This window comes from Mirounga angustirostris, unplaced genomic scaffold, assembly GCF_029215605.1.
Source record: "Mirounga angustirostris isolate CCGP_5_RB_7025 unplaced genomic scaffold, mMirAng1.0.hap1 SCAF_3, whole genome shotgun sequence".
Classification (NCBI taxonomy): Eukaryota; Metazoa; Chordata; class Mammalia; order Carnivora; family Phocidae; genus Mirounga; species Mirounga angustirostris.
Genome location: NW_026991711.1, coordinates 156,754,074 through 156,778,524, shown reverse-complemented (window position 1 = coordinate 156,778,524; position 24,451 = coordinate 156,754,074). Strand labels below are relative to the sequence as shown.

The 24,451-nt window shown below is 35.0% G+C and overlaps 1 protein-coding gene across 1 annotated transcript in view; it reads left to right on the top strand.

Moving 5' to 3' along the window:
• The window catches only part of DNAH7 (dynein axonemal heavy chain 7), a 243,274-nt gene that overhangs the window by 157,722 nt on the left and 61,101 nt on the right, over positions 1–24,451 (top strand). The window contains exons 46-47 of the mRNA XM_064585828.1: positions 12,049–12,203; positions 21,389–21,579. Coding sequence (XP_064441898.1) covers positions 12,049–12,203; positions 21,389–21,579 — 346 coding nt within the window. The remainder of the gene's footprint in view (positions 1–12,048; positions 12,204–21,388; positions 21,580–24,451) is intronic.

Here is a 24,451-nt window from a genome sequence, read left to right as displayed (position 1 = left end):
CTTAGACGAACTTTTTCAGGAACTAACCTTAAATGTAATTACTTTATTGATTTGGAGAAAAGACTACAAAGCTTTTCTTTGGGGAATGAAAATTAAGTACTTGGTACTCTGCTTTCATAATCTAAATCAATCCAGAAGAGAAATGATAGAATCTAGATAAATGATAAATATGTGCATTAGTTGGCCACTGAAACAGATTTTTAAGTGCGTTTTCACAAGTACAGGATGACAGCCAGTTTTTTAAATTGTTTAACAAGTCGGTGGCACCCAGAGAGTTTGTGTTGATGTCATAATGTGAGAATACAATTAGACATTGACACAGATGGGAGGTTTCTGAAAGTTTGGAAGCCCACTTTTACTTCGCCCAGCTGTATCAGTTAACTTCAGCCTACAGAATAATCAGATTTTTTCTGGTTTTGCTATTGCTATTTTTTCTCTTTCAGAAAAAATACTTTGCTTTTTCCAAGCACTTGTGAATGTAATTGATCATGTCCCGCATAATGGTAGTTCTGTCTTTATTGTTTCGATTAGCAGGTTATATACGTTTGTTCCACCTGGCAGGATATCTACAACCATTATATTCATTGGAGGCTAAATACCTTCTTACTTTTCAGCAAATGTACTCTTTCTTTTGGGTCCAGTCATATTTCAATAATAATAGAACATTGATGAATATTTCTGCGTTTAAGGTTCCAAACCTTTTAGTGATTGTTTTTCAAGGTAACAAATTCAAACTTCAGGAGAGAAAGAGGTAAAAAAATGGTGTAAATGAGCCAGAATTCCCTTACACTGTTTGTAAAAATGTTGAAATATTAGCAGAAAGTTACGGTAGCAACTTTACTAAGAAAGAAATAGTAACATTTTTCATTCTTGGCTTATTTTGTCAGTGTCTTTTGGTAATCTTATACTGAGAGGTTTCGGTAAATAGGCTTAAGGTGATCATTTTGAAGTATCAGATAAGTATCTTATTTACTTGCCTAGTGTGTTCTTCCATTCCCCAGAGATATTTGCTTGATAATGATAATACCTAATACTGAGCACTTACTAAAGACCTAATCCTGTGCTAAGTGCTTTTTACGTACTATTTCAGCTGACTGAAGAGTTGATTATTTAGGGAAACGGGAAGAATCTATAAAATTAAATAAGTTGAAATATAATTAACTTTTGGAGCTATTGACACCTGAAGGTCCTTGGCTAATCAGAATTTCAAGGGCTAGTAATAACATTAAATGTAATTGGACTGTATCTGAACATTTCACAGGGAAATAGTATTAAGATTGTCTAACCACTTGGTAAATAAATCAGACCTATATATCTAATACAACTCTGTTTTTTAAAAATGTCTTTTAGTTTTCATTTCTATAGGAGTCAGATAAATTAGATTTATTTCAATAGCAGTAATAACTGAGAGGAGCACCCATCTTTCATTGTCTGTTTTTATCTGTTTTTATGTATGTGTGTAAAAAGGAATATAGCAAAACTCTTTGAGATGCACCTCTGTTATATATTTAAATTCTGTGTCCTTCCATGCAGACTATCCTGAACATGTATTATCACTGTTAGAGGTCTGTATTTTGCAAAAGTCCCAAAGAGCACCAAATAATAATCCTCTCTAGATAATCACAAAAGAACAAACAGTATTAAACTTGGAATGCTGAGTCTATAAAAATTCAGTTTTCATTTGGGAACCAGATTTTAAAGCATTTCTAGATTCAAGAATGTTGGGTGGAGGAAGTAAGAAAATTGTGTGGAGAAAGATGTTGTCTTGTCAAAAAATAAGGCAAAATAATGGAGAGGAATAAACAGTAAATACGGTGCTTGTTCATTTCAAATTCAGGATTTATATTCATCCAAAGAGTGAAGCTGTTTAAACCAATATGTGTTGCATATAGCTCTCCACAATAACTGTTATTAAAACCCCAGTACATTCTTCTCTACTTACCCTGAAGAATGTCTCCTTTGAAATTTTATTCATTTGATATGTTATTCTATAGAAGCCCTAATCTTTAAATGAAATCTTGCTTTCAGCTCAGGTCATGCATGATCTCATGGGTGGTGAGATCAAGCCCTACACTGGGCTCCGTGCTCAGTGCAGAGTCTGCTGGATTCTTTCCCTCTTCCTCTCCCTCCCCCTCGCCCCCTCTCCCAGCTCATGTGTGTGGGTGTGGGTGGGTGTGGGTGTGCGCACGGTGCGTGCTCTCATAAATAAATAAATCTTAAAAATAAATAAAAGCAAAATTTGCTTTAAAAGAAAAAAACAACTGAAGTCACAACATTGTCCTGCTTTTGAATCAAAAAGATATTATATTGGGGGTGTTGTTTGGGGAAAATAAGTTTCATATAATTGTTAACTGGGTATGGAACAGCATCTCTGTCTGTATAAATATACCAAGATAGTACTTGTATAAATATATATATATAAATAGTAAATATATATAGTAAATATATAAATATATAGAGAGAGAGTACTGTGTAAATACACACACACACACACAATTGTTCCAGCACAACATTTTTTAAAACATTACTTTTTCCAGGGCACCTGGGGGGCTCAGTTGGTTAAGTGGCTGCCTTCGGCTCAGGTCCTGGGATCGAGCCCCACATCGGGCTCCCCCCACTTGGCGGGGAGCCTACTTCTCCCTCTCCCTCTGCTGCTCCCACTGCTCATGCTCTCTCTCTCTCTGTCAAATAAAGAAATAAAATCTTAAGAACAAAACAAACAAACAAACAAAGAAACACATTACTCTTTCCGTTGAATTATTTCTACATCTTTGTTGAAAGTCCGTTATCCACATATATGTAGGTCTATTTCTGGATTGTCTATTCTGTTCTATTGATCTACTTTTCTGTCTTGATGCAAAAACTGCATTGCCTTGATTAGTATAGCTTTATATTAGGTCTTGAAGTTAGATTATATGTCTTCCAACTTTGCTTTTTTTTTTTTTTTTTTTTTCAAAATTGTGGTGTCTATTTTTTACCTCTCATTATAAATTTTGGAATCAGTTTTTAAATATCTATAAAAGATCCTTGCTGGAATTTTGATTGGAACTGCATTGAATCTATACATCAATTTGAGAAAAATTGACAATAAGTCTTCTAAAGGAAACACAATATATCCCTGTTTTAAAATTTTTTCTTTTTTTTTTTTAAATTTTTATTTAAATTCTAGTTAACATATAGTGTAATTCTGGTTTCAGGAGTAGAGTTTAGTGACTCATCACTTACGTATAACACCCAGTGCTCATCATAACAAATGCCCTCCTAATACCCATCCCCCAAGCCCATCCCCCACCAACCTCCCTTCCAGCAACCCTCAGTTTGTTCTCTATCATTAAGAGTTTCTTATGGTGGGGTGCCTGGGTGGCTCAGTCATTAAGCGTCTGCCTTCAGCTCAGATCATGATCTCAGGGTCCTGGGATCGAGCCCTGCATTGGGCTCCCTGCTCAGCGGGAAGCCCGCTTCTCCCTTTCCCGCTCCCCCTGCTTGTGTTCCCTCTCTCGCTGTCTCTCTCTGTCAAATAAATAAATAAAATCTTTAAAAAAAAAAAGTTTCTTATGGTTTGTTTCCTTCTCTCTCTTTTTTTCTCCCTTCCCATATGTTCATCTGTTTTGTTTCTTAAATTCCACATATGATATTGTCTTTCTCTGCTTTATTTCACTTACCATAATATATTCTAGCCCCATCCACATCATTGCAAATGGCAAGATTTCATTGTTTTTGATGGTTGAGTAGTATTCCATTGTATATATATGCACCACCTCTTTATCCATTCATCAGTCTATGGACATTTGGGCCCTTTCCATAATTTAGCTATAGTTGATAATGCTGCTATAAACATCAGGATGCAGGTACCCCTTTGAATACCCCTAAATACCTAATAGTGCAATTGCTGGATTATAAGGTGGTTCTATTTTTACCTTTTTGAGGAAACTCCTTACTGTTTTCCACAGTGGCTGCACCAGTTTGCTTTCCCACCAACAGTGTAAGGGGGTTCCCCTTTCTCTGTATTCTCGCCAACATCTGTTTCTTGTGTTAATTTTAGCCATTCTGACATGTGTGAGGTGGTATCTCATCATGGTTTTGATTTGATGAGTGATGTTGGGCATCTTTTCATGTGACTGTTAGCCATCTGGATATCTTCTTTGGAAAATGTCTATTCATGTCTTCTGCCCATTTCTGAACTGGATTATTTGTTTTTTGGGTGTTGAGTTTAAGAAGTTCTTTATAGATTTTGGATCCTAACCCTTTATCTGATGTCATTTACAATATCTTCTCCCATCCCATAGGCTTTCTTTTAGTTTTGTTGATTGTTTCTTTTGTTGTGCAGACACTTTTTATCATGTTTCTGTTTTTTTTAGATATCCTTTGATTTCTTTCATCAGTATTTCATTGTTAGATTTATATCCAATACTTTTTAATTTTTGTGTGCTATTGTAAATGGTACTTTAAAAAAGTTTATTCAGTTGTTCATTGCTGGTATTTGAAAAGCAATTGATTTTTGAATATTGACCATGACCTTGTGACCTTGATAAATTCATTTATTAGTTCTAGGATCTTTTATATAGAGTCATTAGGATATTGTACAGAGACAAACTCTGCAAATAGAGGCACTTTCATTTCGTAATTTCTAATATTATGCCTCTTAATTTTTTTTTCTTGGCTTATGGTACTGTCAAGGACTTTTTTTATTGGCTAGTGTAAGAATACTTGTTATACAAATATAATTTACACTGGCTATTATAATGTTGAATAGGGGAGATGAAATTGCACATTGTTGCCTTTTCCTAATCTTAGGGGAAATGAATTAGCCTTTCAATAAGACATACTGTATCAGCTGTAGGATTTTTTGTACATCCCTTTTATCAGGTAAAGGAAATTCCCTCTGTTCCTAGTTTGCTGAGGGTTTTTATCTTTAATACATGTTAAATTTTGTCAAGTGCTTGTTTTGTGTCTACTGAGATATATTTTTTAAGTTTAGTTTGTTAATATGGTGAACTGTATTGATTGATGTTTTAAATGTTTGACTAGTCTTGCTTTTCCAGGAAAAACCCTACCTGGTCTTCAAGTATTCTCCTTTTTATATATTTCTGATTCAATTTGCTGGTACTTTCTTGAAGATTTTTCTATTTATAAGGGATATTGGTATGTGCTTTCTTTTTTTTTTCAATGTCTATACAGTTTCATCATCAAGGTAATGCTGTCCTCATAAAACAAATTGGAAAGTGTTCTCTCCCATTCTATTTTCTGGAAGAGATTATGTAGTATTATCTCTTCCTTAAATGTTTTGCAGAAATAACCAAAGAAACTATTTGTGCCTGGAACTTTCTTTGTTGGGAGATGTTATCTATGATTCCAAATTTGAAAGAGTTGAAGTTATCTTAATAGTTAAAGAAAATTTAAGTTATCTATTATTAAGTGAGTTTTGGTAGTTTCTATCTTTCAAGAAATTGGTCCATTTCAACTAAATTGTCAAATTTGTGGACATAGAGTTGTTTGTAGTATTCCCTTGCCATCCTTTTAATCTCTGCAGGATCTATAATGATAATCTTCTTTATCATTCCTGATATCAGTAATTAGCATTTTCTTTGCTTATCTTGATCAGTCTAGATAGAGTTTGATAATTTTTCCAGATCCTATCTAAGAATAAGGCTTTCATTTCATTGTTTTTCTCCATCTTTTTGGTTTTCCATTTTATTGACTTCTGCTTTAATATTTGTTCTTTCCTTATGCTTGTTTCTGGCCTAAACTACTCTTCTTTCTGTGGTTTCCTGAGGTGAATGCTTAAGTTACCAATTTTAGATTTTTCTTCTTTTCTAATCTATGCATTTACTGCTGTACATTTCCCACTAAGCACTGCTTTAGCTGCATAGCACAAATTTTGATATGTTGTATTTTCATTTCGTTTAAAATACATTCTTATTTCTCAGAGACTTCCTCTTTATAGGTCTTTTAAAAATACATTAATTTCCAAATATTTGATACATTTTAAGGTATCTTCTGTTATTTTTTAATTTGTAACTTAATTCCATTATGTTCAGAGAATATACATTGTATGATTCCAGTTCTTTTAAATACGTTAAGTTTTGGGGTGCCTGGGTGGCTCAGCTGTTAAGCGTCTGCCTTCGGCTCAGGTCATTATCCTAGGGTCCTGGGATCGAGCCCTGTGTCGGGCTCCCTGCTCCACGGGAAGCCTGCTTCTCCCTCTCCCACTCCCCCTGCTTGTGTTCCCTCTCTTGCTGTGTCTCTCTCTGTCAAATAAATAAATAAAATCTTTAAAAAAATGTGTGAAAGTTTGTTTTATGGTATAAATATGGTCTGTCTTTGTGAATGTTCCTTATATACTGGAAAAAATACGTATTTTGCTATTATTCAGTAGTGGGTTCTTTAAATGTCAGTTAAGTTGAGTTGTGTGATAGTGTTGTTCACATCTTCCATATCCTTGCTAATTTGCTGTCTACTTATTGTCCCTTCAGTTCTATTAGTTTTGGCCTCATGTGTTTTGGAGCTCTGTTGTTAGATGCATAGGCACGTAGGATTGTTATGTCTTCATGGTAAATTGACTCTTTTATTATTATGTAATGTCTCTCTTTATCTCTGATAATATTTCTTCTTAAGTCTATATACAATTCAGCTTTTTTTTATTAGTGTTTGCATGGTGTATCTTTCACCATGATTTTGTTTAATGTAAATATATTACTATATTTAAGGTATCTGTATCTTGTAGACAGCATACAGTTAGAGGTTATATTTTTCCAAACTGATAATCTCTCTCCATTAATTAGTATGTTTAGACAACTTTATACTTAATGTGGTTGGTATAATTGTATTTAGATCTACCATTTTATTATTTTCCTTTTCTGTTTTTACCTCTAATTTTTGTTGCTCTGTTTCTCATTCTATTGGATTATTTGAATAAGCCACAATTTTTAGTATTCCATTTTCACTATAATCCTTTGCATTATTTTTTAGTACAAATTTTTCTATCTACTTAGAGATAATATTTTGCCACTTCAATTAAAATCTAGAAGGCTTGCAACCATGTAGGTCTCCTTTACCCTCCCCTGATTATGTTACAGTAGTCCTATGTATTACATCTGTATACTTTAAAGCTCCCCCCAACTTAATGTTTAGTGTCTCATATTTTAAAGAAGTTAAGAGGAGAAAAACAGTCTAATGATATTTACCAATTCATTGCTCTTTTTTTCTTTCTAAAATTTATTGTGGTATCATTTCCCTTCAGAGTGAAGAACTTTAGAATTTGTTTTCCTTGTCTGCTGGCAAAGAATTTTCTTAGTTTCCTTGATCCAAGAATGTCTTTATTTTACCTTTATTTTGGGGGGATATTTTTAGATATTTATTTAGATATAGAGTTCTGTGTTGACAGTTCTTTTCATTCTACTAAGAATGTTCTACTGTGTTCTGGCTCTATGATTTCTGAGGTGAAATCTGCAGTCATTTGAATAATTGTCATCTATATGTAATATATCACTTTTCTCTGGCTGCTTTCAAAAATATTCTTTCAAATCTTTGGTTTTTAGCAGTTTTAGTGTATCTGGGGGTGTGTGCATTTTTGTGTTTTATTTTTGTTTTTGTTTCTTAGTTTCTCCTTTATTGAGGATTGCTCAGCTTTGTGAAACTGTAAATTTATGTGTTTCACTGAATTTGAAAAAGTTTCAGTCATTATTTTTTTCAAATATGTTTTCTGTATTAATCTCCTTCTCCTCTCCTGGGACCCCCATCACATGAATAAATCTCTTAATATTTTCTCACAGGTCTTGGAGGCTCTGTTTGTTTTATCTTTTTTTTTTTTCTCTTTAAGTGTTCAAATTAGATTATTTGTATGCATCTGTCTTTTAGATCACTAACTTTCCTCTGTCATCTCCTTTCTACAATCAAATCCTTATACTGGAATTCTTATTTCAGAAATTTTTCAGCTCTAAAATTTCCTTTTAGTTCTTTTTATTTTTTCTGTTTCTCTGCTACAAACACCTCTTTCCATTTATCTATTTTTAAAGATTTTATTTATTTAGCGAGAGAGCTCAACCCATGGGAGAGGCAGAGAGAGAGGGAGAAATAATAAGCAGACTCCCCGCTTAGCACGGAGCCTGCCACAAGGCTCAGTCTCATGGCCCATGAGATCATGACCTGAGCAGAAATCAAGAGTCCGATGCTTAACTAACTGAGCCACTCAGGTGCCCTGATCATTTATTTATTTATTTTTTTAATGTTCACCTTTACCTTGTGGAGGATGCTTATAATAACTGCTTTAAAGTTTTGTGGTTTTTTTTCCTGGTAATTCCAGCATCTTGCTTTTTCTTTGAGAATTAGTCCTATTCTGGCTCTTTGTATGTCAGGTAATTTTGGATTACACCCTGGAACTTTTTTTTTATATATTCAGTTAGCTAACCAGGAAAAAAAACACAAAACTTTAAAGCAGTTATTATAAGCATCCTCCACAAGGTAAAGGTGAACATTAAAAAAATATAGCCCAAAGCCTTTGGTATGCTTCTTTGGATGTGTTTTACACATGTAGAGCTTGGTAGTGAGCTCAGAACTTGTGTCTGAATTAGGGAATCCTTTCTTTGGGTCTGACTCCTCCAGAATTTCTCCCTTACTTTCCATATCCCAGGGACCCCTTTCTCTGTATTTTTCTGTCCAAAATGATGGCATTCCCTCAGAGTTTCAGCTTCCCAAACTTTTGTATGACACGTGTCCATACTTGGGGCAAAGCGGCAAGAGGAAAAAAGGAAAATACTGGGGTTCTTCCTGCTTTGGACTAAATCTTTGTATCCACCAAATTGATATGTTGAGCCTAAGTCACCATTGTGATGGCATTTGGAGTTGCAGCCTTGGAAGGTTATTGGGACATGAGGGTGGAGTCTTGAACGGGGGTAGTGCCCTTAAGAGACACAGAGGGATGATCACTCTGTTGTTTGCCATGTGAGGAGGTGGCGAGAAGACTGCCATCTGCAAACCAGATCACTGGACTGGGATCTTGATTCCTGGGCTTCCCAGCCTCCAGAACTGTGAAAAACATCTGTTATTTAAGCTACCCAGTCTCTGGTCATTTGTTGGAACAGCCTGAGCAGACTAAGATTATGGTTACCCACCATGCACAGCACAGGCCCCTTTGCCCAGCTCTGTTATCCACAGTGATTGGTTTTCTCTCAGTGTAGTGCCTGCACTATCCCTGCTTCTGTGTGGGATTACAGTTCTGTGGCTGCCCCACCCTCTCCAGCTCACACATTATCATTTTCTGTCTTCTAGTTTGAATTTTTGCTACCTGGGCCTCTTGCCCAGGTCCCCCATTAGGCCTGTCTTTCAACCAAAGCCAGAAGATAGAAAGGAAAAAACAACGATGACAAACACACAAGAAACGTACTACCCCCTTACTGGTCATTCCTCAAGTTTTAACTTTCTTCCCATTCACTTTTTATTATTTAGTTTTTAGAATCTGTAAGTAAAATTTTGCATTTTATCCATTATAATGGATAATATCATTATAATCAGCCGAAGAGAAAGGCTATGGCAGACTTAGCCCAGGTTAGTCAGCACCAGAATCCTTTCCTCCAAATTTGAGATGGTGTTCTTTGGACTGGTATTCCCCATGCAGGGATGACTGCTTAGAAAATGCCTGTTTTAAGAATCTGTTAACCTGTATGATGTTTGCCAGATGCTTTTTGTTGTTTACCTTCCAGTAGGTTATCACACTTTATTAGATCTAGGGAAAAGGGATAAAGAAGAATCACAGTGGACCTTTCCCTCAAAGAATATCCAATTTAGATGAGTGATGCCATTAACAAATTGTAAAATTACCGTAACAGAATATGATCATTTATTCAGAGTGCCATAAATGTAATACGGATGAACTGCTAAAGAGGTTGTGAGAGAAAAGAAACCAAGATGGGTTTGTGTATTGCATAACATTTGAGCTGACCCTGAAATGTTAGTAGGACTTGAACACGAAAGGATGAGACGTGCATTTGGGACAAAGGAACAGTGTCAACATGGGTATTGTGGTTAAAAATTATGGAAGCAACAGAAGGAAGAGTGAGTCATTCAGTTTCTTTAGGGAAGCATAAATGCTAACACACATAATCCTCCCAACTTAAAAATATTTCTAAAATGTAACAGAATGAAACTTACATATTTATAAGTTTTACTTCTTTCTAATTTTCCTTCTTACTCCCTTTAGTTTCTTATGGATATGGTTCTCTTTTTATTAGTTGATTACATTTAAGATATTACACTACTCTTTCAGTCTCATTTCTTACTAAATATAACTAACATTATGGTGTGGACTGAATTGTCCACCCTCCCCATTCACATGTTGACTGTATTACCCCCAGTGTGACTATCTGGAGAGAGGGCCTTTAAAGAGGTAATTAAGGATAAGTGGGGTCATAAGGGTGGAGCTCTAATTCAATAGGACTGGTGTCCTCATATTCAGAGATACCAGGAATGCACGCACAGAGGAAAGGCCCACATGAGGATACAGCAAGAGAGCTATGTTGTTTGCAGGCCAAAAAGAAAGGCCTCTAAAGAAACCAAACCTGCCAGCACCTTGATCTTGGACTTCCAGCCTTTAGAACTGTGGGAAAATAAATTTCTGTTAAGACAGTCTATGGTACTTTGTGTATCGCATACCATTTGAACTGACCTTGAAACATGAGTAGGACTTGAACATGAAAAAATGAAGGAGAAGTGCATTTTGGACAAAGGAACAGCGTGAATGTGAGTATCATGGCTAAAAATTGTGGAAACAACAGAAAGAAGAGGGAGTCATTCAATTTCAAGCTGACTATTACATCATACAATGCCAATATTGGAGGACTAGACTATCTTCTTTATCATATAAGCTACGTGTTTTATGCTAGGTTCTAACTTAAATGCTTTAGCATGATTACTTCCATTTGGGACAGATTATTCAATAAAATTCTAAATTCATATTATAATGAGATGAAATCAAATCAATTACCCTTTCTAGCCCCACATTGTTTTGTTTTATTTTTGCCCCAGTCACCTTTTGTTTTCTCCTTTTGCTCTTCTAACAATCTGTGTACTTTTTCTGTGCTCACTTTTGAAGACTATGACAGTATCTGTAGGAACGTGGCCAAAATTATGGCTTGTGTTTACTGAAACTTCCAAGAGAAAAAAACAGTAATCTTAATGCTGATTCCATTTCACACAATGCAGAGAGCTAGATGGTTGGATACCATTTGGTGATGGCAGATCTTGGCTAACTCTGTGTGACCCCACAGCACCCTGGAAGATAAGCTGGCTGCCTCATGGTTTACTGCTCTTGTTCTTATAAAAGAGGGAGGTGACAATATAGCAGGAAGTATGAGCTCACCAGAGTGCAAAAATGGACTTTCAGAGAATGTATTTCTGTCTGTAGGAAGCTCACAAATATGTAATGAACTACAAATATGACATATACAAGTGTTTGATACAAATCCTGGATCAACAGTTGTGTTAACACTTTAGGGTCCAAGAAGGTAAGATGATTAAAATCAGGCTTTTTACCTTTTTTTTTTTTTTAAAACCATTATATCTTTAATGGTCTAGATTTCAAAAAGAGAGAGATGATGTCTCAATCCTTTCTCTTTCCCTCTTGTACAAATAATAGCAGATTGAAGCCAAGAAATGGAGATGACTTGTTCAGGGTCACAGGAGTAATTAATGAAGGGCAGGGCCTAGTGAAGAACTGGAATTTCCTGATTTGCAGTATTCTTGATGGTTAATTAATTGAATTAACTAACAAGAGCAGCAATTTTTTTTTTCAAAAATGTAATTTAATCTTTAGAGAATTGTGATTTTCCAAAAGAAGTAAAAAACGTGTTTGCCAGGTGATTTTTTTTTAGAGTTGTCATTTTAATAGCCTGCTCAATCTAAATGTCTCTGCTATAAGATCATAGTTTCTGACAATAAGTTAAAAAGTAAAATATTACTGTAAAGCATAAACTATAAGCAAGAGATGTGTGCATGATTAAGTAGCCTAGAGACAAATCATGACTTGGCCAGCATTGTCTTTCTTCCCCCTTCCAGGAATGCAAGAAGGTGGCCTCTGATGATAGATCCTCAAGGCCAGGCTAATAAATGGATCAAGAACATGGAAAAAACCAATAGTCTTCATCTGATTAAATTAAATGATCCTGACTATGTCAGGACTCTGGAAAATTGCATCCAGTTTGGTACCCCTGGTAAGTATGTGAATAATAAATATACGTTACAGAACTGCCTGGGGAGGGCACAGTTAACCCAAAAGGATGTAGGTTTTTTCTTTTTTAAAAAGATATTTGTGTCAGACTCATCTTCAGTAAACAATGACTTTGTTATGTCTTTCATTACTTATTGATAATCAGGAACTTGAGAGATTATTGTTCTCGCGGGTCAGGTTTTTTGTCCCAAGATTCATTTGTGATGCATCCTCTAAAGTAACTGTTTTCATTGTTGTCTGTGCTTTGCCATTCTTTAGTGCTTGTTATAACTCCACTTCTGCAATGAAAAAGGCCACTTGATATGCCAGAAGTATTTTAACACAACATTAGTCCTATTATGTATTTATTCTTCCTTCGATTGTCCTACCAAAGTGGCAGAGAAGTGAATGCACATTTCGCACGGCTGACTATTATCTGCCATAGTGGAGAGATTAGAAACATGACAAGGATTTTTCACGTGTCACATTTGTCAAAACAAAATACTTATGATTTGAGTAAATCGGGGTTGTCACATTTTAAATCTATGTTACCTATCAGATTTTGACTATTTACTTGACCAAATAAATAAATGTAAACATTATGAAAACACCGCATATTTATCCCTACTATGAGTTTAGCAAATCTCAGTTGCTATTAGAGCTAGTACTGCTTGGAAGAATTACAACAAATCTTTTGGGTAGTCTTATGGACATTTTATTTTTGCAAATTAATAATGAGCTAATCTTTAAAATATATAAATTTTAGGTTTGGTTAGGGTGCACATGAAATGAAAAAACTAAGGCTACCTACAAAATCTGTGTTTGTGTAAATGGACACACAGACACACAAGCAAATGGTATTTCGTTCATCCAACTGGTATTAGAATATAGTGATAAAGGTGTCAGGAGAAAGGGCAAACATCTCTACTATCAAATATCTTGCTTGTTTAATAGCATCAGACAATATGCATAGTATAATAGTATAACTAACTGTAATATACATAGAAAGTGGACATATGTCACTAACTCTTGTTAGAACCACTATGCTGTTATGGGTAGGTGCACTAGCGCTGGAATTAGAGTACCTGCCTCTGTTACTCATTGTTTAGTTCAGTGATCTGAGACTCAGTTTCCCCATCTGTACTTTGACCAGAGAGTGTGAAGAGGAAATGAGTTACTGTGCTTTGGCTACTTATGGTAGTGTCTGATAAATTCGATGTGTGTTGTTTCTTAGTTGGAGATTTACTATGTGGTGTACACATATTCTCTTTTAATTATATTAGTGTTATATTTAATTATATTAGCATAATAAAAAAGGCACAGATGTTTATGAGAATTAAAAGAAATAGGGAATATTTCTTGAAAGAATTGGCACCTTAAATACTTTAATTAAAATTACTTGATTTCACTTAGTCAAATTTCCTTGATACGGTAAAGCAAAAACAAAAACAAACAAAAAACAAACAAAAATAACCCCGATCATTTAGCATCTACCACGTGCCTGACATTCTGAGATTCTACAGTCTCAGTCATGGATCTTGATGTTAGTGTTCCATCATTTTAGAGAAGAAAGGACCATGGAGATAGAGTCTAGTGGCTTCCAAACTGTGGGAGAGAAAATCGACTTTTAGTGGGTCATGACCAGCATTTTTCAATGAAACGCAGGAGAAAGGAATAGAATAGATTAGGCAGCATAGCATGGAGTCAAGGTAAGCATTAGTTCATGAAATTTTTGAAGTTTTATCTGTATATGTATGTATATGCTTGGTCAAAATTTAAAATGTATTTCTTACTTGGAGTTGTGCCCATAAAAATATGAAATCCAATAGTAATTCCAACCACTTCATTTTATCAACAAAGTAAGTGAGGTGCTAGAGAATGTTAGTTATGTGGCTTAACCAAGATTGTATCCCAGTTATGGGGAGTGCCAAAACTAGTCCCCAAGTCTTCTGCCTTTGTCCAGTGCCTACTGGGCCACTCACAGTTGCTTTAACCTACTTTGGGGGAATGAACTACTTTAAAAATGGATAGTGATTATTTACAATATCTAATCATCAGAGAAAAGTGAAAATTTTAAATCTATTATAGAAAGAATAACAGATGGCAGCTTTTTATAACTATTTTTATATCGGAACTTCAAGTAAAAGAATTGGTTACTGTTACAGTTTTAAAACATAAGCAGTTAAAGACTTCCATTTAAAAGTTATGTTAGATATTGGTCTATTCAAGAACAGTGGCTTTTGATGCATCATCCCTTGCTGGCAGCCTGAGTAGAGAAGGCAGAGCTTTTCTTTTCCTTCATCCACCTGCCTCTGCTTCAGCCAGAGCAGGCCTCCCTTTTCTTTGTTTATATTAAGTTTTAAGATGATATCCTCTTTGGGAAAAAAAAGTATCCTACTGCTTGCAAAAAAAGTTTAAAAGCCATGTTCTAGAAAATAAAGATACATTTATATTAGCTACATCAGTGAATAAGGTGTGCATAGAATATTAATCATATAAATATTGCTGATAAATCAATTTGTTTATACCCCACTAAAGCTGGAAAAATAAGACAAAATTTAAAAAAGACATCAACTTGTATAGAAAATCTCTGAATAACTTTTCATTAACTCTCTGAAAAATAATCTTTGCCTTAGAGCAACATCTGTCGTACCTGAGCCTTCCTTCCCTTTGTCTCCTAGCACTTTGTTTTCTTTTCCCCCTTGCATCCAACATGCAAAACTACTTCTGGTTTAATTTTTCCCTCACTTACTCATTTGCTTGTTTATTCAAATATTTGTTTTTCAACTACCACATGCCACTGAAAACATAGCATGAACAAGACAGACTTGGTCTCTGCTGTTTTGGAGCTTATTGGTTTAAAGAGGGAGACCAAGATTACACGTGTGATGAGGGTTAGAACATGGGATATGGGGTACACAGGAACTGGGAGTACGTATGACCTGGTATCACTTCACATCTCTTGGCTTTCTGTTTTCTTCCATCTACTTGGTCAATTCTTTTAAGCTCATCCTTTAAGGTACAGCTCAAAAACCTCTCTTCCCATGACATCTCGACCTCTCCAGTGAAATGCCAATAATGAAGTTTTTACAAATTTCTACTGTTGCCCTTATTATTATGTACGTAACTGTTTGCTTCTCACCTCCAAGCTCTTTGAGTGTACCCAGGAGGTGGTTTGAAATGGTTGAATCTCGTCTGAATGCAATATGCTACATTGTTGAACATAATACACAGAAGATTTTTTTTTATTAATTTGAAGTCTAACATAGAACAGATAATTCATAATTTAAAAAAAACCTGATAGCAGTTGCTGTCCTAAGTGAAAATTAGCTATGAAAGGAATACTTGGGTTTCCTCTATATTTCTTTTAGTAACGATAACTGTTTTTAGTGAGATGTTCTGCCTTCCTAAAAAGATATTAGCAGCATGTGTTTGGTCTCCAATCTTGGTTTCCCACTAGCTTTGCAAGTACTGTGATGAGCTGACATTTGGAAATGAGCAAGGGTTTTTACATAAACCAGTATATTATTAACTGTGATGGCAGAAATATGAAGAAAAGCCTGTCTTATTAATTTTTGCTCCTGTATTTTAACCTGAAACATATTTTTATCTACTTAAAAGTTAAAGGGGTCGGGGTGCCTGAGTGGCTCAGTCGGTTAAGCATCTGCCTTCAGCTCAGGTCATGATCCCAGGGTCCTGGGATCGAGCCCCACATCGGGCTCCTGGCTCAGCGAGGAGCCTGCTTCTCCCTCTCCCTCTGCCTCTCTCCCTGCTCATGCTCTCTCTCTGTATCTGTATCTCTGTGTCTCAAATGAATAAATAAAATCTTTAAAAAAATAATAATAAAAAAAAATAAAAGTTAAAGGGGTCAAACTAAAGTAGTTAAATTAAGAATAACATTCTCTGATAATTCGTGTACCTATAGATTTTTGTTCTTTTTCCTGTTTCTTAAGTTTAGAATACTTTTGATTTTTCACCAAGGCTTATAATATAGTAAATATTCAATTCTGACAACAGATTTCTTTGAAATCAGGATGCTACAGAAAACAGGCATAATACTTGACTCTGTTAGTGAGGAATACATTCTCACTTCTGGGGAAAAGAATCAAGTCTATAATATTTAAGTTTTATAATATGTATTTTAGCTTTGAAAAGACTCATATATATTAATATAGACACTCTCAATTCCATTTCAAAATAGGAAACAAATTGGTGTAGGGGCTGAAATTGTATATTTTTAGGGAAAAATAATTTAAAGATGAGATTTTATTCAAAAAATTGCTGTTAATAAAAGTTGAGGCAATCAAGCAAAATTTTAAGGTTATAACATTTCATAAACAGAATTTCCAGTTCGTATCTTATTCTAACAATTGATTTTAAAAATATGATCATGTAAAAATAAAAATGAGATATCAGTATCTAGTATCACTGTTGTTGCTTAACATTATTAGGAAAGCTTTTTTCAGTGCAATAAAATAAGAAACAATGAGAGTGCAATAACATTTGGAAAGAGGAAATAATATTTTATTTGTAAATAATATATCTCATCTAGAAAATCAAAGAAAATTAGTTAAAAATCATTAGGATAAAAGAATTTAATGGAGTAGTTATATTCCAAAAAGAATATTTTAAAATAACAACTGAGAAAAAGTTGAGTGTGTAGTGATTCTAGTCAACCAGTGAATACGAAGCAAAACAAAATAAAAGAAAAACTTAGCATGACCTTAACAATGCATAGTAAAAGAATGACAAAACTTCACAGAAAAACATGAAGATTTGAGTAGGACATCTCATTTGGTCTGATAAGAAAACTAAATGTTGTAAACATGTCAACTCTTTCAGAAATACATGTTTTAGAAATAATGCTAAAGTTAACCTAGAAGAAAGAAATGAAAGAGCCAATAAAAATTCAGAAGAAGAGTGAGTTTGCAATTAACTGGAATAAGTTCTGGAATAAACTCTAATACATGTAAGCCTTTAATGCATTATAAAGTAAGTGTTATGAACCAATGGAAAAATTATAGGTTATTCAGCAAATGCTGTTGAAGAAGTGGTATGTGGAAAAATGTATTAAGTCAGAGTCTCACCTCACACCAAAATGTGTTCTAGATGAATTAAAGTATTAAATATGAAAGAAAAAAATAGAGGACATAAATGCTAAAAGAACATAGGGGAATAACTAACTTGTCTTTGAGAAAGAACTTTGTAAGAGAATACACAATTGATAAAGAAAAAGATTAATAGATTTGACTCTAAAAATTTATAAGCTAAGCCAAGAAACATTAAACTTAGGAGATTATCAAGCAATTATAATTTATGGAATTTATTTGTATCCCAATTTAAGCAATCAAACTATAATCAAAATATTTTAAGATGGACACCTGGCTGGCTCAGTTGGTAGAGCATTGACTCTTGATCTCAGGGTTGTGAGTTCAAGCTCCATGTTGGGTGTGGAGCCTATTGAAAAATAAATAAAAAATTTTTAAAAATTAAAATATTTTAAGACAATATGGAAACCTATTCCTTGCCATATATTTGATAAAATTTTGAATTATTGATAATTTTTTAAGCTGTGGCAATTTTTTTAAAGATTTATTTTAGAGATAGAAAGAGAGATGGGGAGAGGTAGGGGCAGAGGGAGAGGGAGAGAGAGAATCTCAAGAGGACTCCCCACTGAACAGGGAGCCCCACGTGGGGCTTGATCTCACAACCCTGAGATCATGACCTGAGTGGAAATCAGAGTTGGATGCTTAACCAACTGAACCACCCAGGCACCCCAGCTGTGGCAATTTTTAAAAAAAGAGTCTTTACCTTTCAGAGGTACTTAGTCAAATATATGAAGGTGAAGATTTATGATATCTAGGATTTATTTGTAAATAATCCAGGGTGAGAGGAGGAAGAAATGAAAGAAGATTGACTAAATTTACAAGGGTCAAAGCTGGATGATCTGTATATCAGTTTCAGTATACTGTTCTTTTTGCTTTTGAACAAAGCTTGAAAAAATTTTTAAAAGATTTTATTATTTATTTTAAAGAGATAACATGAGTGGACAGTGTGGCAGGGAGGCAGAGGAAGAGGGAAAGAATCCCAAATCCCAAGCCTACTTGGTGCTGAGCACAGAGTCTGATACAGGGCTCGATCTCACAACCTTGAGATCATGACCTGAGCCAGTCTGGTGCTCCACCAACTGAGCCATCTGAGTACCCCTAACCAAGGTTTGAAAATTTCTACAAGTAAGAAAAAATGTAAAAAGAAGGGTAAGCAAATTTGAAAACAAGCAGGAAATGGGCAACAGGGGAGCTATTTGCTATAACAATGTTAAAAGATACAAATAAAGTTTTAAAACTAGCACTTTATGACAATGAATGATATTTGTTCCCAGACCTATTGGTTCCCCTGTGTTTCCATGGGCAACATTGCATTCATAGTTAAGAAAGAAATTTTCTAACTTCCATTGTGATTGTATATGATCATGTGACTGTGGTCTGGCCATCAAAATGTCAGTGGAAGTGCCATTTGTGATTCTCAGGAAATCTTCTTAAAGGATGTTTTCTCCTTTTCTGTTTTTTCTTTCTTTGTGATGGTTGGAATGTGGATGCCCTTGAAAGGCCATTTTGGCCAAAAAAGATCAAAGCCATATAATAAGAAGAGTGAAGGAGCAAGATGGCCCCAACTTGAATCTCTGACAGTTCAGACACACTGTCCTTCCAAACCTGGACTGATTACCTCAGGCTCCCTTTACATGGAATATAAAGTCCTTCTTTTTCATGTCACGATCATTGTGGGTTTTTTATCACTTGGAGTTGTACCAAATTGTAAATAACATACAGAATAGGGGAATAGGCCAGTATACTAATAGACAATGTCCAGAGGCAAAAATGTAATTAGACAAAGAACATCTAAAACATCAAGCCTTGAATACAAATTTTAACTATTTTTTACCTTTTAAGTTGTAAAAGTCACGAATACAGTATTTAATGCCGGCCGTCTCACATGGTTGTCAAGGGAGCTGTGGAAGAAGCCACACTGCTCAGTTCAAGTGTCTGCTTTGTCATTTACTAGCTGATTTAACTGAAATTTTAGCTCTGTTGTCTGGCACCAGTTTCCCCAAATGTAAAACTGGGGTAACAATATTCCATGTTCTTTAAAACATTTGAGGATGAGAAAATAAAATGCCAGCATGGGGCCTGGCATTTATAAGTACAATATTATATAAAAACAGATTTAAAAGGGGAAAAAAGAGTGCTCACTGCAACTCCGAAATTTCTACCGCCATTCAGGAAAGTAATTTGGCAATATAAATAGCCTTTAAATTAATTGTACTTCTAGGACTCCAGCTTGATTAAGTAATCAGAGATGAACACAAGGGTTTATTCAAAAAGATGTTCACTGTAGCATTATTAACAATAGAAAAATGGAAGCAATCTAAATAATAGATTAATGTATTTAATCCATTATAATGCATTCATATTATTTAAGTATGAAAAATAATCATTTTATTCGAGCAGAAAATGAAAATGAATTTTAAAATCATCTGACATGCCTGCTTTGGTTAATTAAGATGTTGGCAGTGAAGGAAATTGACAAGACAATTTTAGGAATTCATTTAGCCAGGTGTAACCTCTGGGAAGGAGCAGAGTACGTCTGTACTTTAATGGCAATAGAGGTTCAAATACCTGTCATCCGGATGCCCTTTCCCATCAAGATTGCACATCCAGGACCTCAAAGGACTTGTGCAAAACACCATTATTCAAGGTTGGCTGCAGTAGCACCCCAAACCCCAAAATATAAGACTAATTTGGCAAATGTATCATGAACCTTAACAATGTCACTGAGCTTTCATCCACGGATTCCCCTTCTAGAATGCTGTCATAAGAAAATATTCTTAAGGGGCTCCTGGGTGGCTCAGTCATTAAGTTCTGCCTTCGGCTCAGGTCATGGTCCCAGGGTCCTGAGATGGAGTCCCACGCCAGCCTCCCTGCTCGGCGGGAAGCCTGCTTCTCCCTCTCCCGCTCCCCCTGCTTGTGTCCCCTCTCTCACTGTCTCTCTTCATCAAATAAATAAATCTTTAAAAAAAAAATTCTTAAGCACAAAGTTTTTGTACACAGTGCTGTTTGTAATTTTGAGAACAGAAAACAATCCAAATATCTAACAATAGAGAGTTGACTTTAAAAATGAGATAAAATTAATATGAGACTATTATGCAGTAATTAAAAACATGTTTATTAGTTTTAATTGGAATATTTATGGGATAATATCAAGCAAAATAATTAGGATGCAAAATTAGATCTATTGTTTAGTCTCAATTGTGTATAGAAAAAGATTAATAAAAATGCCAAAGCGAAAAATTTATTCAACTAATTATCAAACATAGTTTTGTGTCATTTTTCTATCAAGCTATATATGAGTATGAGTCAATTATGTAAAACATTTAAAAGATAAGCTGAGCCATACTAAACATTCTAAGAGTTTATTTGAGGAAAAATTAGTTGGAATTGGGCGTTGCCAAACTGGAAGTGGTTAGGGTGCTCCACTGTCCAGAGCTGGGGAGAGAGAGCAAGTAGGGAGCAAAGAAAAGAAATTATTTGATTGGCAATAGCTTAAAATTTCATTGGCTGTTCGTATTTGGTTATCCTTAGGATTTTGATTTTGATTTGACCTTGTCACCTTGAGACCTTCATAAGCTTAGATTTTGGTTTGCTTCCTTAGATCACCATAACATTAGAGCCAACTCGGTCTAACGGCCTCCTTATTTAACACTTTTATTCTTTCCTACACTTCCACATGTTCTACAATAAGCGTGAGTTACTTTATAATTAAAAATATAATAACCATTTAAATAACTACAACTTGAAATGCTTATTCTCTGGTGTCTCAGACGGATATACCTCCCTGCCATCATACTTGGACATACAGTGGATGGCAGACCAGGTGGGGAGCCCCGAGTAGGACTATAGCCAAGATGTATGGAAGGATGACGCAAAAGGACCAGATAGACCCACCATTTCAACCCATCCCGCAGGCATACAATTATTTTTTATGACACCATTTCCTTATACTGAGAGGACAAAAATAATTTTATAGGTAACCAGGAATAATAGCAATCTAGGAGCTGCAAGAATTTGGAGGGTTGAATGTTTACAGTCAGTATTTAAAATAACATGGCATCTTTTTCTGATTTTACTCCAGTGTTGCTAGAAAATGTTGGAGAAGAACTAGATCCTATTCTGGAACCTCTTCTACTAAAACAGACCTTTAAGCAGGGTGGGAGTACATGTATCCGACTTGGGGACTCTACCATTGAATACGCACCAGATTTCCGCTTCTATATTACTACCAAGCTAAGAAATCCTCATTATCTTCCTGAAACATCAGTAAAGGCCAGTATCTAAAGTGAATATTTCTTTATTGAATTTTATAATTAGTAACTATATTTTCCTCCTAAGGCATAAGAAGAACAGGTCTTCCTAAGAAAAATATATTTTGTCCTTTTTTGGCATTTCCCGAAATTGCTATAATTATTTCCAAATGTTTATTTTGTGTGTGCATGTAAGTAATAAAGGAGCCTTCATTGTGCAGTGAAAAAAAGACTTTGAAAATCTAATTTCTATAATTGATATTGTTCTTAGAATTTCATTGTTAAGAATAGATGACATATATGTACCTCCTTTGTAATAAATGATAATATAATTCTTGGCATTGGAATGAACAAAAACCCATTCTTCTTTCTCAGAATAAGGTTGCTGCTATCTGACTTTATATAATTACTTAAAAGAACTGATTTTTATCAGTGGTTCTTTGAAAATACTAGAAATTCCTTTCAAGAACAAAGTTTAACGTTTTAGTCCATGTCTAAAATTACTTGAGACATTAATCTGCGACTGAGCTCCTGGAGATCATTCCATTTTTTATTCCCAAATCTTAGCACTCGATAAGGTTGGCACTTGATCAATGTTTATGGAATGAGCAAGGGAAGGAGGGACAACTTTCATTTACAGAAGCTAGCAGGAGAGGGCATTAAGAAATGTTGATTCAGATTTTGAAAGTTGCATATGGAGACAAGACTTAGAGAGTTCAAAAACTGTCCTTTATTGGAAATATTTAAATTAATGTAGGCATCTCTCTGAAGAGGTAGAAGATGCACAAAGATGACATAATTCATTCCCTCCAAGATGAATAAACATGGTCACTGCTCGCAAGAGGTTTACATTGTAAGTAATGTGTATGTTAAGTGACAATTTTTATGACTAGGAAAACACAGGAGCTCAAAATTGGGGACATACTTTAGACTGGACATTCAGAGAAGCCAAGAAGACTGGGGGAAAGTGGGGTAACCCTTGAGGTTGGTTTTAAAAACACAATGTTAAAATATGGAAATTCTTGGCCACTTTTTTAATCTAATTAAAATAAATGTTATCTAAACACCTAACAATTGTGTATTGTCTATTAGGAGAGGTAGTATCTTAAGAACATGGATTCTGAAGCCAGACTACCTTGGTTCAAATCCTAACTTTATCATTTGCCAATTGTGTGACATTAGCCAAATTATTTAATCTCTCTGCCTCCACTCTCTAGTCTAGAAAACAGGAATTATAAATATCCATCTCATAGAGTGGTACAAAGACTAAATAAATTAATCTATGTAAAGGCTTAGAATAAGGGCCAGCACATAGTGTTATATGAGTGTGAACGATTAACATTATTATTTAACTTTTAAATATAAATGAGAAAGAATGGAACATAAAAGAAAATGTTAAAATCCCAAAGCTGTGTTAAATTTTTTTTTAACAGATGACCTGGAAAACCATTTTTACTTTTCAGTAAGATCTATGTAAATTTCACAAATAACTAACAGTTCTTAGTTCACCAGTAACTAGTTATAGGAGTCATAAACTGCTATGGGGAAGAAACTGATCTATGATTCAGTATTGAAATCCTTGAGATCCCTAGGGTGTCTTATTGCTTCATTATTTTTAATTGCTAGGATTGATTAAACAGGGATTAGAAAACATAGTGAGGCAGTTACTTGCTTTCATTTACAAATTAAAATACTTCCTCCAAATCCTATTTTTAGGGTCTTTTATGTACCTTTGCTTTCAAAAGTACCCAAGGGATGATATCATGCTGCTTTAATCCTTTTGAATCTAAATGAAAATAAAATTATGAAATTGTTGTAGAATTTGAAATGTTTCTTTATTATTTGTTTAAATGTTTATTTGTGAGCAAATACCTAGACTTACAAAAATCTTGATCTCGAAAGATGCAGCGTTAATGACATATGAATGAATACCTCCTTGGGTCTGAATACAATGAGGTAAAAGTTATAAAACATACATTTCCCTCAATATTATGACTATGGTTTGGGGATTGAAGCAAATATAACTTGTGCACTTGGTTTCTCATGTCAAGAGGGAAAATCTCTTGAAAGCTTTCTTTTTTCCCATGAATATATGACAAAGCAATAGAGAATTACAAAATAGCATTTAATGAGTTTTTTAATTGCTCGATGTCAGGAATTTCTTATTCTCCCATCTAAATGTATGATTATGCTCATGTAATCTATCCCTAGTGCTATCCAAGGCCTACCACAGGTCAAATGAGGGTGTGCGGGGGGAAATTTAAGCAAGAGGAAACCACCATGGAGAAGTTGCTGGGTTTGGGCAGAGGAGGGGGTCAGCTTCCTAGGGGCACTGCCAAAAACTGTCTTACACTTTCTGATCTCTGTCATAGGACATTTTCTTACAGGAATGGAATTACTCTGTTCTTGCAGAGGGAATATTCTCAAATTCTCTTACTAGGAAAGGTGGGGAAACATAGAGTCTCCCACTTAGCAGCCAGAGCTGAAGCACATGCAGACATTTCACAGCCGGTGTGCATGGGATTCCACCAGAAGTTTAGCGTAGCAGAAATGAAAGGCACGTGGAAAGGAGGTATGGGAGGTGATGCTCAAGACATAAGTATGGACCTGAACTCAAGACACAGGGCAGAGAGCAGGCAGATTGCAAAATAGATGATTAAAAAGGCCAGGGTGGGGGGTAGGGAGACTCAAATTAAGCCAAGGTCAAGTAAGTGTTTATTGACCTATGGGTTCATTGATGACCAGAACCAGAGAGTTTCTCTAGTTTATTGCTGTGTGTATTGATGGGTGTATGGAGGCTGGGATGAGAGTAGATTGTAGAGCACTGAAGAATGGAATGAGGTAGAGACAGAAAGCATATATAAATAACATTTTCAATAAGTATAGTTGTGAAG